General features: G+C 34.9%; 1 protein-coding gene across 1 annotated transcript in view; it reads right to left on the minus strand.

The window, feature by feature from the left end:
• Positions 1–18,273, minus strand: part of USP34 (ubiquitin specific peptidase 34) — a 245,992-nt gene that overhangs the window by 49,461 nt on the left and 178,258 nt on the right. The window contains exons 43-51 of the mRNA XM_012639191.1: positions 16,311–16,494; positions 15,736–15,896; positions 11,802–11,867; positions 9,478–9,624; positions 9,331–9,387; positions 9,160–9,237; positions 8,666–8,760; positions 3,643–3,815; positions 766–919 (exon numbers count right to left, since the gene is read on the minus strand). Of these exons, the coding sequence (XP_012494645.1) occupies positions 766–919; positions 3,643–3,815; positions 8,666–8,760; positions 9,160–9,237; positions 9,331–9,387; positions 9,478–9,624; positions 11,802–11,867; positions 15,736–15,896; positions 16,311–16,494 (1,115 nt within the window). The remainder of the gene's footprint in view (positions 1–765; positions 920–3,642; positions 3,816–8,665; positions 8,761–9,159; positions 9,238–9,330; positions 9,388–9,477; positions 9,625–11,801; positions 11,868–15,735; positions 15,897–16,310; positions 16,495–18,273) is intronic.

An 18,273-nucleotide genomic window follows, 5' to 3' on the forward strand; every position in this document is an offset into this window, starting at 1 on the left:
AAAACTTATGATCAAAAAAAAGATACAAAATATGCTTATGGGGGGGTAAAAAATATACTTACGAAAATATATTGAAATGGATTAAAAAAAGTAAAAGACATCATAGAGATGATGGCTGAAGCAGTGAGAAATAATTCAATGAAAGGATTCTGCTAACTGCAAATCAATTAATAATTATGCATTTTCTCAAAGCCATATTCCCAACACGTAGAACAGTGCCCAGCACACATATACAGTCCCTACACACCAGGCCCTATCTAACGTCTAAAGACCAAAAAATAGCTATTAGGGACTTATCTAATGACTTCCAACTTGATAAAAAATGATAAAAATAATGTGTGTGGGAGGGAAAAGGTGGTAGAACATATAGGTAACTTTTAACTGGCACATATAAGGACTTTGTGGCCACCCAATAGAAGATATTCAGTACACAGCTCTTGAATGAATGAAAAAAAATAAGGTAAGATTTGGAATATTGTCTATGAATCTCCTAAAATTGTATGCAAAAATTTGTGTGTTCATTTTTCTGAGGAAAGCATTCAAATTCTCAAGGGTTCAGAGATCTCTGAAGAACCGATTCGTATTGTCCTTTGAAAGTCACCTTCATTTATAAATTTTGTCTGCCCTTTTTCCTAATTTTATAGAAAGATTTTAGAAAACTAAAAACTGAAAGTATATCTGAAGAGAAAAACTAGCATAAACTTATGCCTTAAAAACAGAAAAAAAGTTTTAAAAATCCAAGGAAAAAAAATAATTTAAACTCACCATTTATTGTTTTTATAAGCATGTGGGTTAACTATGTCTCTGATGAAGCTATAATAGTGCCCACCATCTGCTGTTCCTGTGTGAACTGTCACTCCTATCAAGTCATACTCATAGCTTTCTGTGTCTTTTGAATGATCACCAACTTCCTTAAAACCTGAAATAATTTACATAAAATGGAAATAATTTTGAAAACTGCACAGTGACATCTTAGAATCACTTTTTTATAATATATTTTATGTACAGAACTAGGCACAGATACTTTATATATTAAGTAGGTACAAAACAACTTTATCTATTAGTCATTTACCATCCATAGCCTACTATAATACTATAATGAACGTATCATACAAATCACAGAAAAACAAACGTGTTAGGGTGTAATTATAGACAACCTCAATATAATGTATAAATATAAAATATCTTTTTATTTAATCTGACTGGTCTTTTGAAATAGGTAGTATAAAATGCTTCATTCAATTTTATCTTTATCAGGAGCAGGCAAACACAAGACCTCAAAAGGCATTAGCACATTTCTGTCTTTTAGTCTCATGTTAAGGAAAATGGAGTATTGTACTGGTAGCATGTTGCCAATGTACATCAGTTAATAGAAAACATTACGTATCAGGAGCTTTGTATAGACACAAACAAAATAAATAAAAGACATACTTCCCATCCCAAAAGATTTAAACTCTAAAGATAACCAAAGATACTAAAGAAAAAAATTACAGAATGGTCTAACAAGTTTGAAGAAGACATTAAAGATTTATGATCTGTATTCCCACCACCATATAGAAAGGAAAAAGTAGAACCGGGAGCAAGGAAATGAGAGCAGATTTGGTTGACGTGAGTGTACAGTCTAACTGGAAAAGGAAGTGACAATTAGGGGACGTGGAGGAAATGGCTGACAGTGGTTAAGGAGTGTGGATATGCTTACGTAGGCAGTGCTAGGATCTGAATCCTAGCATCACGTGTGACCTAATAAAATTACTTTATTTTGTCATAAATTTCTGCTACCTCTCCACATGGAAATATCATAAAAAATACAATGAAGCACAATTGTTGGGAAGTCCTGCTGTAATTTTCCAAATGGTTTAATGAGAGATCTGAAAAGTAGGATTTATATTCAATGCCCACTTTTACTTTCACCTGTCATCTCTACTAGGCCACCATTTTCTGTAACTTATAAATATACTCAAAGCTTAACTATAAAAATTCACTCCATTAGCTCGGTACTCATTTATAGCTATAGTCACCATTTTCTTTCCTCTCTTCAAAGAAAGAATATGTTCTTCTCTTGAAAGAATAGCCTGCATTCATTGTTTACTCCTCTCATCTCCCACTTAGTGAGAGTAAGAAGATTTACTGTATACTAATTAAGTGCCAGGCACTGTAGTTAAAGATTAAAACATGGTTCTCTTTTCTAAAGTTTTGCTTATAGTATAGTGGCTTCTTCAAACCTTTAAAATTTAAATCTGCAGAACTTTTTATACAAATAAAACTTTGCCAGCACCCTTATTTTTATGTAAAATGGAACTTATTGCTGAAGAAGAATGAAGAGGCAAGAGGTAGATCCTTTCAATGTTACTCTCTCACCTACTTCCATTCCTTACCCCCCGCCCCCCCCCCCGGTCTTTCGGGTACATATTCAAAGTTTGTAAGCTAGCGGTCTTATGGAAATAACAATTTGGAGGTATTTACTTATGAACCAAATGCCATCTAACTCACTGCAATCCGCCTTCCTTCCTTGAGTGTAATAACAACACTCAAATGAAACTGCTCTGATAAAGACAACCAAAGATGTTCTATATGTTAGATATTTTCAATCCCATTCTTTTTGGAACTGCTCCTTCTTTAACATCCAATATGACCACACTCACTCTTTCTTGAGACTTAAAATACTGACCCTACTATTCATTCACTCAACTGCTCAAGCCAGAAATCTGAGTCATTCTTGATTCTTCTTCCTCTCTCTAGTAGCAGAACAACTATTAATAAAATGTAAGCTTCAAGGGAACGCAGATCACGTTCTTTGTTGTCACTGTATTCCCACTACCATAAGAACGGCATAAGCTACATAGTGGAAAGATGTTCAGTAACTTTTTATTGGATTCATTTATTCATTCAGTCATTAAGTATTATTAATTCCATATACTTCTCCCCATTTCTACTGGCAATCTTTCTCACTTGAGCCACCATCTTCTCTGTGTATGGTTTGTAAGAATGGCCTCTCCACACTCCTCTCATCATCCTCTAATCCATTTCTAATGCTGTAGCCAGAATAAACTTTTCAAATGCCCACCTGGTTATGTCAGCTCCTTGCTTAAAAATCTAATGGTTACATGCTGAATAAAGATCAAAATTGCTAATTAACATGGCCTATAAACGAAAAGCGTTCTGGCCACGGTCTTTTGCCCATCTCATCAACCAACATCCTCCCCTCTCCCCCGCAAGAGCTCATCCCTTCTTTTAATCTCTTACTCAAGCTTCATATCTCTGCTTAAGTGTCATCTTCTGGTGAAACCTAATTCCCTCAAACCTATGATACATTCACTGTGCTATCTGACAACACATCACACTTATAATTTCTTGTTCAATATAAGACTTACTCAACTAGATTTAAGCTCCACAAGGACAGTGACCATATTTATCTTGTTTACCACAATGTCTCCAATGCCCAGAAGAATGCCTAGAACACAGTCCTCACAAACACTGAATATTTATTAGCTAATTGACTGAATGTGCCACACTGTCTTTAAAAACATTCTCCTAAGATTTAATTTAATTTTGTTAACTGTGTAATTGATTACAACTTTAAATTATGACTACTTTGTTATGGAGACTTACAATAAACATAAATAAAAAGAGATGGAAAATTACCTTCTTTCCTGTCACTCTTTCCCATAAGAAAATCTTCTGTATAGGGCGTCATATCCAAACGTAATGGGAAAGAAAAGTGTGTATTCACTTTTTCTTTCATCATCGTGACCATATTAAATGTATATCTCATAGTATTAAAACTTAGAATGCGAGGTAATTTCTTAAAACATGCCCTGAAAGACAACAAAAAGTTATTAAAAATTGTCTTTTGAAAATACTTCAGATGGTTTATTACATTTATGCTATACCTATTTCAATATTCAATTCAGAGTAAATAAGAAGTACAGTAGCCCCCCCTTATCCGTGGGGTATATGTTCCAAGACCTTCAGTGAATGCCTGAAACTGCAGATAGTACTGAACCCTACATACACTATGTTTTTTCCTATACATACCTATGGTCAAGTTTAATTTATAAATTAGGCACAGTAAGATATTAACAATAATTAATACTAAAATAGAACAATTATAATAATATACTGTTCACAATTTCACAGATTTGTTCTTACCATAGATCTTAGCAACCTCGGCATACGATTTTTTTGTCTTTCCTTGTTAAGTCAAGAACTTTCACCCTTTCACTTAAAAGAAGCACTTTATAGCTTCTCTCTGGCGTATCTCAATTGCCAGCATCATCACTCTTGTGCTTTGGGGCCATTATTAAGTAAAATAAGGGTTTCTTGAACACAAACATTACAATACTGCAGAGGTAACCAACAGTGCTAACTAAGTGACTAATAGGCAAATCACCTATACAGCATGGATATGCTGGACAAAGGGATAATTTATGTCTCAAGTGGGGCTGTATAAGATTTCACACACTATTCAGAATGGCGTTCAATTTAAAACCTATGAATTGTTTATTTCTGGAATTTTCCATTTATTATTTTTCTACCTCAGTTGACCACAGGTAACTGGAACCGCAGAAAGCAAAATCACAGATAGGAGGGACTACTGTAGTATTCTAAATCGCACTCTTATTACAACTATATGTACTTTTACACTCCTCTTATATGACACTTCCCACTCTGAAAGGGCTTTTCTATGTCTAGATAAGAAAAATAAAACATTTCAATACACTGCGGTAAACACTATAATGAAAATCATAAAGGGTTGTTATAAAAGCACAAAAAGGTGTAACATTATACTCTAGAGCTATGGAGGTCTTTGGTTCAGAGTTTTCTTTTCCTCCTTAAATAACATGAATTTCAGGGAATAATTCTTCCCTGTACATAAGAATCAAAAGAGGATTTTTTAAACCAAGAGTTCAGTTAAAAAAAAAAAAAAAAAAAGAAGAGGAATTGAGGGAGACAAGGAATGGGGGAAAGATCTTGTAAGTAGAGAGAATAGTAAGTTCCAGAATTCGAAATTTTGGATTATTTGTGAGACTGACAAATGACGAGGTTACAAAAGTATAACAGAGTCAAATGTGTGTAATGTTAAGAGTATGAACTTCATCATGAGGGCTTTGAAGAGTCACTAAAGGACTCACGATGGAAACTGAAACCATGCACTGTGCCTGAGGATAAAAGAGATGAACAGATCTGGGAAGACTGGAGGACAGCAGGTAGAATATAGCAAAGCATTCTGAACTAAGATGATTTGGGAATCAACAGCATGTCAGTAGAAACCGGTGTTATGGTGGTAGATAAAATTACTCAGGAAGAGTAAGTAGACTGAGAAAACCAGAGGTTTGAAGACAGAGCAGAATATGATCCTGTTAAGGATAATAAACATTTTGTTTACTTCTTCAATCAGCCCATTTTTGTTTAACACTAATTATTATGTTACTACAGACATAAAATTACGGTAAGAGCACAAATGATTGAATAACTACTTTGGGAGAGATGAAACAAATATTTCAGAAGAACAGCAGAATCTATTAGCAAAAAGAAGGGAATGTTTCAAGAGATAGGGGGTTAGTTATCTAGAATGGCAGATTTACTCAATAAATTTATTACTTTTAACTAGGAAGAGACTCCAAAAAACTTGAGTCAGCCCCTCGATTATGTTCTAGTGACTCATTTACTACATTTCTCTACAGTAGCTAACTTTTGACTGAGTCCATTTTGTGTAAGTCCCTAATTCTTACCCTAAACATGTTCTCATCAGATGAGTTTGCCTTCTGCCTGTAACTGCCTGCACAGCTATGCTTTCGTTTGATTATGTCCACTACAACTGTTGTGTCTTACAACCAACTACATTTTTTTTTTTGAGACAGTGTCTCACTCTGTCACCTGGGCTAGAGTGTGGTGGCATCATCATAGCTCACTGCAATCTCAAATTCCTGGGCTCAAGCAATCCTCCTGCCTCAGCCTCCTGAGTAGCTGGGACCACAGGTGTGTATTCCCACGACTGCCTAATTTTTCTATTTTTTTATAGAGACGGGGTTTTGCTCTTGCTCAGGCTGGTCTCCAACTTTTGACCTCAAGCAATCCTCCCGCCTCAGCCTGCCAGAGTGCTAGGATTACCGGCGTGAGCGACTGCACCCTGCGCCAACTGCATTTCTGGAGACTGAGAAAAAGAATACCATTTCTTTTGAATGTATACTGGCCTAGAAAAACCTTTTCTTAAATAATTTTAATATCTTACTGTACGACAGCTTTTCGTTTTCTGCCTTCAAATATGCTCAGATATCTTTTATTTAGAAAAACCCTTTGTTTGATCCCAAGGCTCTTTCTAGCCTCGATCTTCCTTGTTGTTTTATATTGCCAGACTTTTAAAATGAATGGTTTATGCTTAATGCCACGTACCCTGAAAACCCTGCTTCTATTCATACAACATGACAAAACACTCTATACTAAGCTGCCTTCTTGAAAAATCAAATGCTTTTATTCAGCTGTCATTTTCTTTCATCTCTGTGAATTACGTCAATTGAATACCTTCTTGATATTCCCTTCCCAGAAGTTTCTGGGTTACCATTTTATTCTGATTTTCTTTCTTTCCTTGCTTCTCTTCTGTCACATTTTCCTCTGCACTTTTAGATTAGCTTAGCTCTCAGTCCTTTGCCACAGTTATAGTCTTTCTCAGGCAGATATTCTGATGACTTCCATCAATCAATTATGCAAATAATAACCAAATTTGGATGTCGGTCACTTGATGCCATCATATGTGATCAATCTTACTTTCCATACTGGTCGATGGGAGTCCTCTACTTTACACAGGCTGGCCCAGTCCTGGATTTCTTACACATCCAAGGGTATTTATATTTCTCTTTGTTCCTAGTAACTGCATAAGATGCTCTCAATTCAATTTCTACTTGTCATTCAATGTAGAATTAAAATCTTTAGCCAGTTACTCTGCCCAAACCTGCCATCTTATGGCTCTTAAGAACCTCTTGCTGTAGAAGTTGAGAGGAAGATGTCTTCAGTTTGGGAGTAGATCATCATACTCCAGTAAGTACACAGTAGAGTGGTTAAAAAATAAAAACCTTGGTAAATGAACTAAGATGAATTAAGAGGACAAAAAAAAAAAACTCTTAAAAAATTGTTAAAGTGCTTGAAAGTATGCTAGAAAACTTTTTTAATCAACCACTCTATTGATTTGGTACCAATCTATATAATTTTTTTTATCTACAAGAATAGCCTTTAAACAAAGGATGAGTATTTCAGAGATTAAAGGAAAAATTTAATCAATGTGAATCAGAAAAGAATAAAGAAAATGAAAAGGGACTATAAAATGTTTGACATGCAGTAGCAAAGTAAAGCAATTTTTATTTGAAGATCACTAAACTATTATTTGTCAAGAAATTCTCTAAAAAACTTAAACTGAGGAAGAGTACTTTTGATCAATGTACCAAAACATAAACAACCAAAAATAATATCAATACACAGAGTGGAAGGGAAAGAAGAACTGGCTTGAACATAGCATAAGAAACTTACACAACACTCTTTAACCAACAGTAACTAACTCCTAAATTTGACTCCACCCCAGACCTCTTTCCAAGCTCCAACCATAATAGCCAGCTGCCTGCAGGACCTTTCTACACAGATGCCCTATGAGAATTCAAATTCAACTGGATTAACTATCTCCCTGAAATTTCCTAATTTGTATTCCCTATCTTAGGGACTGGCACTGGGAAAATTTCTTTATATTTCTGTGTCGTGGTGTCTTCACCTGTAAAATGGGATAATAGCATCTACTACAAAGGAATGTCATGAGGATAAACTGAATTAAATCATGTAATGTTCTGAGAAGAGTGCTTGCTATGGAAAGGTTAGCTGTTACAGTAGTCCCTCCTTAGCCGTGGTTATGCTTCCAATGGTTTCAGTTGCCCATGGTCAAACGCAGTCCAAAAATATTAAATGGAAAATTCCAGAAATAAAAATGCATAAGTTGTGTGCTGTTCTGAATATCATGATAAAATCTAGCACCATCCAGCTCAGGACATGAATCATTCCTTTGTCCAGAATATTCACACTGTAGACACTACCTACCCTTTGGGTCACTTAGTAACCCTCTTGGTTATCAGGTCAACCATCTCAGTATCACAATGCTTGTGTTCAAGTAACTCTTATTTTACTTAATAATGGCACCAAAGTGCAAGAATATTGTGCTTAATTTATAAATTAAACTTTACTGTAGGTTTACACAGGAAAAAACATAGTGTATATAGGGTTCAGCACTATTTGCAGTTTCAGGCATCCACTGTGGGTGTTGGGACATATCTCCCATGGATAAGGGGGAAATACTAACAAGTCACTAAAGCCAGACATCTGCGAGTAGATACAGATAATGAAAACAATCACTGCCCTTACCTTCCATGTCTCCGCTCCTACAAATCTAGACTTTTTACAAGTTCAGTGATTACTACTTTCTTTCTAGTTCAAGTATAAGTCAAAATAAATTATAATTCACTAAATAACTGAGTGAAAAGTTGCTGCACGAGAATGATCTCCAAGTAACTGATTTTACCTTAATCACATAATCTTCATAAAAGTTTAATCTTAGTTTTTCCTTACTTTGTCTTTTGCTACCATTGTATGATTTATCAAAATGATAAAAATTACATTTCAAAAAGCATACCTTTTCTCAGCTCTTACTTTCTTTCCACAATGAGAGCAAGTATACATGTTGTCACCTTCTAACGTGTCTTTAATAGTAACTTCATCAAGAGATTCCTATGTATAAAGCCACATTTAAAAGTTTTGCATTATTTACAGCACAGAAACATACAAAAAGCAGCAACTTTATAGTTGGCAAAATGCACAAAGGAAAATCAATTTAAAAAAAAAAAATAAGTGAATTCTTAATTTTAGTAAAAAATCATTTTCCCTCATATTAACAAGATACTCTAGGAATCTTATTAAATTTTTCAAAGGGTTAAGTATTTAAATTTTAACTAGGCAAAAAACAGCTTTATGGTCTACCTTTAATTCTTATTTGAAAAGCACAGCAAGAAGAAAATACATGAAAACATGAAAAAAGTTAATTTCTTCTCAAGGTGACAGACATAAACCTGCTCTATAAATACAGTTAAAAGCATAAGATATTTTAAAATTATATACACTATTACTCACATAAATGTTCTTCATATCAGCCACCTGGCACCTCACAGTATAAAACTCTTCAGCAGTTTGACTGACGTGTTCACAATCCTGATCAATGAACGGTCAAAAATTAGCAATTTGTTATAATAAACAAAAACACTGTAAGATCTCCAAAAAGCAAAATACAGGTGTAATACTTACCAGGGATACAACATTGTTTGTAATTACACCTCCAAATAAACTTTTGACGGTATTTTTCTTTAACATAAAACAAACAAAAGTCGGTAATTAAAATGTAGGCAAATCTATTCAAATTTCAAAGATACTTTTTAGTATTCTGGTACTAACCAGCTCTGGAGACATTTCTTCAATTTTGGTAATTAAATCAGTAAAAAACTCTGTCATATCTTTCTGCTCCCCAGTATTCAAAGGCTGCTTATCCATGGTATATGTTTTACAGAAAGGTCTAGGATTATATGCTTTGCACTCACTCTCCTGTAAAGGAAAGGGGGAGGGAGGGAAGATTCTCAGTGTCAGATAAAAATAAGAAAATTACTATAGGTTCTTAAATGAATGACTAACAAAAACAACGCCAAAACAGGTAGTAAATCTACAAATAAAGTTTCAAAACGCTCTCTTCTATTTCTTTTTATCTAGTTTACATGGCATTTTCAGTTAAACAATCTTGGTGGCAGAAGATTCTTAAATTACCTTAAGAAGTTTCTATTTTTAAGTCTCAGAATTTCTAGAAAGGAATTTGGACTCACATTTGTATTGCAAAGCATAAAATATAAAACTTTTGAAGGGTGGCCAGGCGCAGTGGCTCACGCCTGTAATCCTAGCACTGTGGGAGGCCGAGGCGGGTGGATCGCTCAAGGTCAGGAGTTCTAGACCAGCCTGAGCAAGAGTGAGACCCCGTCTCTACCAAAAAATAGAAAGAAATTATCTGGACAACTAAAAATATATATATATATATACATAAAAAACTTTTGAAGGCTGAGTAAGTTTTTCTAGAGGTTGAATTTTAATACTTTTTAAAATAGTAGTTTAACACAGTAACTTTCTGGCTTTTCGGCCGCGACACATGACTTGGTTCAGTGGAATTCAAGATGTTGATGAATTTAAGGTCTGATGCTTCAAAGAATCTGTGAAGTTTTTCAAGTGGATAAGGAGTATTTGAATATGTGACCATTGATATATATAGAATAGAGGTTTTTACTCCTCCCTCCCCTGCTTTTCAGGGTAGTAGTAAGGGTGAATTTTAAGATGGTCCCAATTATCTACAGAAATATTTATCTGAGAATTTTGTGTCTCTGCCGTGTAGCTGAGTTGGCCCCATAAAGAGTTTCTATAGAATTCAATTCCATTATTTAAAGTAGTTTTTCCATCTCCTAGCCCTGGTCTGAAACTTGATACAGTGTTAACACCAAAGAGCAAGTCCTTAATCTTGGTTCACATGCTCTACAAAGATATGACTAAATCTGGTTCTGCAAGTAGGTCAATTTTAGAACACATTAATTCTAATTAGATGATCTATTTTACAACTAAGACTACTTCATAAATTGTGCTTTAACTTACAAGTCATTTCGGAATCCCATTCTTTTGACTATTCTGAAGATATGTTTTAGAGGATACTCATAAATATTACTGTTGAGGCATATATACGGCAATGGTGGACTTAATTCTGCCTAAGATTAAAGTATCTCACCTTTAAAAATTTAAAAAAAAACCCCAAAACGCTAACTTTCTGTTAGTCAGTTCAAATGACATGTTCCAGCTCTGTTAAAGGACGATTAAAAATATTAATAAGAAACAAAGGATGACTAGTAATCTTTAAATTTTGTTTAAAAGACCATTTATTGAATCTTTAACTAAGTATGAGAAGGTAAAAAATACAGTAATAAAAATAATATAATCCCCATCCCACATGATTATAACAGGTAAGACAGTTAACTTCAATACAAGAGGTAGAAACAACAGAGAGGCATGGTGACTCTAAGACACTGGTGAGTCTGTGGAATCTATGGTCTCTCACAGAGGTAAAGACCAAGCAGACTCGTGAAAAATGACAACAGGAAGAAAATGAAAAAGAATGACACAGGCAGAAGGAGTGGCATAAATAACCACACAAGTGACAAAGCCAACAGGGTGAGCTCCAAACAGCTTACAGTTGGCTATAGGGTGAAGCTGGATATGGAGAGGGTAAGAGAGGAGGTTGAAGGGTAGAGGCAAAATCAGATACATGCCATGGTGATGAACTTGAATACCATTCTCTTCATAATGAAGAATCACTGAACAGTTTTAAGCGGGGGAGTAATATTATAAGACTTGCTATCTTTTTTTAAAGTTTGATCACTTTTACAGTTTTAGCAGTGGGAATGAAGAGGGACAAAGAAATCAGAAAGTTCTAGGCATAAAAGGGAGTAACCCTGTGCTGGGAAAAGGATCAGATACAGGGATTCTTTAAAGGACAAATTAACAGAATGTAGCCAACTGAGATGTGACTGTTAAAAGTCATTATGACAAAGAACAGAGGTAACTGACAAATTCAATTTGAACAGTAAGAGTATACAGTCAGGACAGAACTAGTACAAATGAACTGTTGTTTAACGCTTTAGCTTTTGTCATAGGGTGTATCTAATTAGTATTCTCTCCAAGATTCTCAAACATACCATTAAATACGTAAACATTTTCTGAAGCTCAAGTAGAGTGGTCTTATGTTTCATATCTTCTGAGTACTGGAAATCAAGAGAAAATTTTCCATTAAAACATACTGATAGTAGTCAATGAGGCATTCTAACAAAGAAAATCTTGCAATATGCTAAACATTATATCTGTTTTCATTCTTTTAGCTGTAATGTAGGAAAAACTCTGACACATTCTATTTTTTTAGCAGTTGTATCATTTAAAAATTGTAATACTTTTTTTGTTACATAAATACAGCCATCATCACTGTTATATCAGGAACCGAGTCTTAAAAAAAATCACTTTCTAAATCAACACTCATTTGGCGCAATGCTGATTTACAAGAACGCAAGGTTGAAAAACACTTCAGGTGTGCAATCAAGTTGCTATCCACAAGTAAATCTACACATTAAAAAAATTCATTTATGCCGGGCGCGGTGGCTCACGCCTGTAATCCTAGCACTCTGGGAGGCCGAGGCGGGAGGTTTGTTTGAGCTCAGGAGTTCGAGACCAGCCTAAGCAAGAGCAAGACCCCTGTCTCTACTAAAAATAGAAAGAAATTAGCTGGACAATTAAAAATGTATACATAAAAAAATTAGCCGCGCATGGTGGTGCACGCCTGTAGTCTCAGCTACTCGGGAGGCTGAGGCAGGAGGATTGCTTGAGCCTAGGAGTTTGAGGTTGCTGTGAGCTAGGCTGACGCCATGGCATTCTAGCCCGGGCAACACAGTGAGACTCTGTCTCGAAAAAAAAAAAAAAAAATACATTTAATTCCAGTGTGGACTCTCTAATGAAAAAGAAAAAAAAATAAAAAAATACATTTAAGATATTAATAAATGACATCATCATCATCATCTTGTCATAACTTTTAGTTTTTCTGGAACAGTATATTCTTAATATTGAAGAGGAATACTAGCCAAGATCTTTGAAAACCATCTAAATATTCAAATATCAAAAATTGAGATTTAAGAATCTTGGTAAACTCGTTCAAGACTTAGTACTGAACACTAGCCTTACAGGAGAGATCCATATTCATGCTAGGTTCTTATTAGATATCCTCTACTTCATTCAAGTATTAAAATGAATCTATAAAGTAGGTATTATCTCTACTACAAATTACTACCTGTTATAACTTCAAAGCTATGATAGTCTTGTGGAATAATAAGTCTCCCATATGCTAGGAGTATACACTAGTTATTTATGACAATTTTGTGGGGAGTGCAAGTAATATGGCTCTACTGTTTAAGAGCTTATAATCAAATTGAGGTCAAAAGATATGGACTAAAACAGAGATTTGTCTTGCATACAGTTACTACAAAATTATATGATATCAAGTGCAGTATGAATTGAATACAGGAAATCAATAAAAATGACAAAAATATCTATAGTATATTCCTGGCATATGGGACGCTTATTATCGATAAGATTATGAAAATGGTCACATAGAATGACATTTTCCAACATGTAACAGATCTGCTATATGCAAAGTATTAGTTCAGAATACAAAAAGGTCAGGAATAAACATCTGGATTAAAATTTTTGTTACTGCAGCATAAAACATTAGTTGGCTAAAGAAAAGAAATGCCTGGCTGGGCACAGCAGCTGATGCCTGTAATCACAGCACTTTGGGAGGCCGAAGTGGGAGGATTGCTTGAGGCCAGGAGTTTGAGACCAGTCTAAACAACACAGCAAGACCCCATCTCTACAAAAGATAGAAAAATAAGCTGGGTGTGGTGGTGTGTAACTGTAGTCCCAGCTATCTGGGAGGCTGAGGTAAGATGACTGCTTAAGCCCAGGAGTTTGAGACTGCAGTGAGCTATGATGACACCACTGCATTCTAGTCTGGGCAACAAAGAAAGAAAGATCTTGTCTCAAAAAAAAAAAAAAAAGAAAAGAAAAAGTCTAAATTCTTTAAAGTCATGCAAAAACAAGGAAATTTTACTTAATGTGAAATTTCTAAATAAATGTACATCCTATATATGTGTATTTATTACTTAAATACCTATTCACACCCATTAGGATGACCGTCATCAAAAAAACAAAACAAGTCTTGGCAAGGTTGCAGAAAAATTGAACCTTTGTGCTTTGCTGGTGGAATGTAAAATGGTGTTGGAAAATGCATGGTGATTCTTTGAAAAAATTAAACACAGAATGACCATATGATCCAACAATTCCACTTATGGGTATATATGCAAAATAAGTGAATGTAGGTTTTCAAACAGATATTTGTACACCCAGGTTCATAAGAGCATTATCTAGAATAGCCACAAGGCAGAAGTAACCCAAATGTTCATTGTCAAATGAAAGAACAAAATGTGATATGTAAGTAAAAAATGAAGTATTACTCAGCCTTAAAAAGGAAGGAAATTCTTACACATGCTACGACATGGATGAACCTTGAAAACATTATGCTACATAAGCCACTTGCAGCCAGTCACAAAAGCACTGATACTGCATCATTCCACTTTATCAGATACCTAGAACAGTCAAATTCATAGAGATGGAAAGTGAAATGGTGGTTCCAAGGCCCTAAGGGGAAGGGAAATGGGGAGTTAAGTGTTTAATGGGTACAGAGTTTTGGCTGGGGAAACTGAAAAAGTTCTGGAGATGATGGTGATGGTTGAAAAACAATGTGAGTATGCTTAATGCCACAGAATTGTATGCTTATAAATGGTTAAAATGGTTAATTTTATGTTGCGTGTATTTTACCACAATTAGAATATATGTAAGCTTTCTTTAATCTTTCTGTGAACATCAGAAAAGGGAACAGTAGAAATAACTGAAGTTTTCATCTACAGAATCTGGTGCACATTTGACTACTTTCCAAACTCCTATATCAAATTGTCAACAATTTTCTATATAGATGTAAATTTAAACTTAATTTTTAACAAAAATACCATTTATGAGACATGCTCACAATTAGCACATCTTAGTGTTCTTTCTGTTGGTACTAATTCCTCAAAGTGCTAATAATAGCTTAAAGGTAGTCATTAATATGAAAAGAGAAACCAAGAACTATGGTCAAGTTGCCAACTAGAAAAAAAAAATCACTGAAAACATGCTTCTTTGATAACTAGTTTTATAAAACTATACAGATGGGACTACCAAATTTAGTCACAAAAATTTTCGTAAGTTAAATGAATCAAATTATTCAACTACTTTTAGTTGTAATCAATCTACACAGATGAAAACTTAAAAATATCAGTATAACTAAAGCCAAAAACCCAAACCCTCTTGAGTAAATGGAAACTAGAGACTTTGAAGAGTAACTTACACATACTAAAGAATTCATTGAAGGTATATGAAGAATAGCAGTACTTTATTAGGGGGAAAAAAAAACCGGGACATAACGATGACATGATGGAGAAAAACAAAAATCCAGTGCAAGCATAAAGGAAGCTTGCCAAAAAATTATAAAAGCAGTGCAAAAGGCAAACTAAAAAATAGCTCATGGTAAAAAAGAATGAAAACTGGTAAAAACAAGTGAACAAAAATAACATGAAGCAGAGCTTACCCAAATAAACAAGGCCCACAATCTCATTTACTTTGGGATAAATATAAAAGAAACAAGCTCAGTGGTTCTGGTAACATTTCCCTACTTGATTTTAGGCTTTTTTTATTTTCTATGTAATTAAAATTTGTTTTTACTGAAAATATATTCATTATTTACACTGAGTATATATATTTCACAACTGTGTTTTCCTCTGAGAAATAAATTATACTACAGCATTACAAGTAACCTATTAAAATGAAAACAAAATTAAAATATACATGTTAGGTAGTTATGCTATCAAGTTTTCTCTCATTTTTTATTCATAGATTATTTTCTCAAACAATAATTTACTACATTGAGATAATCAAGATTTATAAGCAAAATTTTAAAATTCGGTTTTACAGTTTTAAAAGAGAGGAAAATTCTACCTTAGCAGTGAAGACAGCTTGTCTTGCCTCAGGTATCATATAAAGCTGCTGAATAGTGGAAGCCAAATAACAAGTAGCTCCAAGGTTAGTCAGGCCAACAAATCTACATTCAGCACGGACATCCTCATGAGGCCAGTAGTCCCATTTGTAAGGTGCATGGGCTGGTTAAGAAAGAGGGAGGAAAAGACACCCCTCAAAACAAACTATTAAACATAATGTATCGTGCTTTTATTAACAGCTTCTACCTCCATTAGTTATCTAGTTAATATACATTATACATGATCATTTTCAAAATTAGGTAAGAATACATACTAAAACTAATTCATTCTCTAAAAACTCAAAGGACTATCAAAACTTGATTTTACTTGGTACTAAATTATTTTACAAAAAAGGGAAAGTATTTAAAAAGGTCCTTCATGCCAATGTTTACTTTTTTGCTTTAATAACATCCTGGCAACAACAGCTTATACTGTTAAAGTATGTGAAGAGCAGATTCTTTCTTTAAACGATGTCCTCCAAAATCTCATTTCTGCATTCAAAATTTATAAAGATGAAAGGAAAAGAATAATGCTTACACTGCATGTGTTGTGCCATGACCCAGTTATGTATTAGCCTGTAGTTTTCAACAGACCCTTTTACCATCTCTACTAACAAATCATAAGCAGCAGCTCTTGAAGAATGTGATTTGCACTTTGGCTGTTGTCGATCTTTTAGACTTGGCAACAAAAACAAGAGATTGAAGATATCTCTTAAAAATTCCTGGAGGAAAAAAGAGAAAAGTATGTTATCTAAACTTGAATATTGATTACATTCTAAATATAACAAATGGCCTAAAGAGTCAACTGGTTTATATGAGAAGCTACAATTTAATAAAAGACTATTTAAAAGCTTATGGCAGCACCATAAACCATCATCTCAAAGTCTTCTGGATATTCTTTTCTCTGACAGAAAATGGAGTGAGTAGAAATCATCTTTTACTCTTCTCTCCCACTTGATATCTAATAGCTCATTCTTAAAGATTTTCCATGTACAATGTTACCATTTTCCACTCCATTAAGTAATTAAAAATTTCTGTTAAACCCCTCTTCACTGCCAACAAGTCCTATTTGTTCCTCTGCATTTACTTAACTTTCAATAACAGCAACAGAAAGAGTGGCACAAGCAACTAACTCACACTGAGGAATTATTAAATGCCAGGCACTGCTGAAAAGCCCCAACACAAAAGGCAAGAAAGGTTAAGAATCTTGCCAGTAGTCAGAGTAGCAGGTGCCAGAGTCAAGTTTCAAAACACAACCTCTTAACCTCTATACCAGTGAAGTTCAAATTTAAACAAGATTTACCATGTGACTTAAATTGATCCCCTTAAGGGAATCAATTTCAAGATCCTCATTCTACATGTACTTGTTCCTAAATTCAATCTGCCTGAGAAAGTGGGTGCTGGATTATCTTTTCCTCTTGCTCATTCCTAATTGGTCCACTGCTATTTTACCAAGTTACCTCCCATATGCATCCCAAATATTATTATGGTACATTGCTCTGGAGTATAAAACCTCCTGGAGTACTGTGCAGAAAAGAGGTAACATAACTAAGACTGAGACTGTGCTACCCTTAGAAAGTCTCGATTGTAAGGCTGGCCTTTGGCTGTAGTCTGAAACTGGACTGGTAAACAGTTCCCTACACTGATTCCCTAAGCAATAAAAATGTCTCTGGCTCACTATGCCTAACTGCAGCTGGTTTATGCTGAACACCTGCTTAACTTTCAGGAGTCTGGAGTTTCAGTGCTTATGGTCAGTTATATAGGCAATATGTGCCTACATGACCCACCCTAACTCCTAGGCTCAAGAGAGCTTCCCGGGTAAACAACACTTCACACATGTTGCCATACTCATTGGTGGGGGAATTAAGCACGTCCTGTGCAACTTCACTGGGGGAAGATTCTTGGAAGGCTGCACCTGGTTTCCTCCAGACTTTGTCCCAGGAATCTTTTTCTTTTGATTTTGCTTTGTTTCATTTCACTGTAATAAATCTTAGTCATAAGTACAACTATATGCTGAGTCCTGTGAGGAATCACCAAACCTAGGGGGAGTCTTGGGAACTCATGACACAGGTACCCAAAAAAGAAGAATTTGAAATATGTTTCCATTAATGACCTCACCTCTTTCATCTCGCTGTTGTCAAAGAATGTATAATTGATAGCTGCTAACTTAGCAAAGAAGAGCAAATTTGTCTAGGAAATAGGGAAAGTGATTAAGGGCTTATTTCATATAGTTGACCCATTGATGATGAGACTGTATCTCATCTATCTCAGAATTCAGAAATAAAATGACTGTCACAGGGAAACAAAGTAACACATTTGTTTGAACTGAAAAAGTCAAACTCTTTCAAAGACAAAGTCTGGGCTGGGCGCGATGGCTCACACCTGTAATCTTAGCACTCTGGGAGGCTGAGGTGGGAGGATCGTTTGAGCTCAAAAGTTCGAGACCAGCCTGAGCAAGAGCGAGACCCCGTCTCTACTAAAAATAGAAAGAAACTGGCTGG

This window comes from Propithecus coquereli, unplaced genomic scaffold, assembly GCF_000956105.1.
Source record: "Propithecus coquereli isolate 6110/MARCELLA unplaced genomic scaffold, Pcoq_1.0 Scaffold138, whole genome shotgun sequence".
In the NCBI taxonomy this organism is placed as follows: Eukaryota; Metazoa; Chordata; class Mammalia; order Primates; family Indriidae; genus Propithecus; species Propithecus coquereli.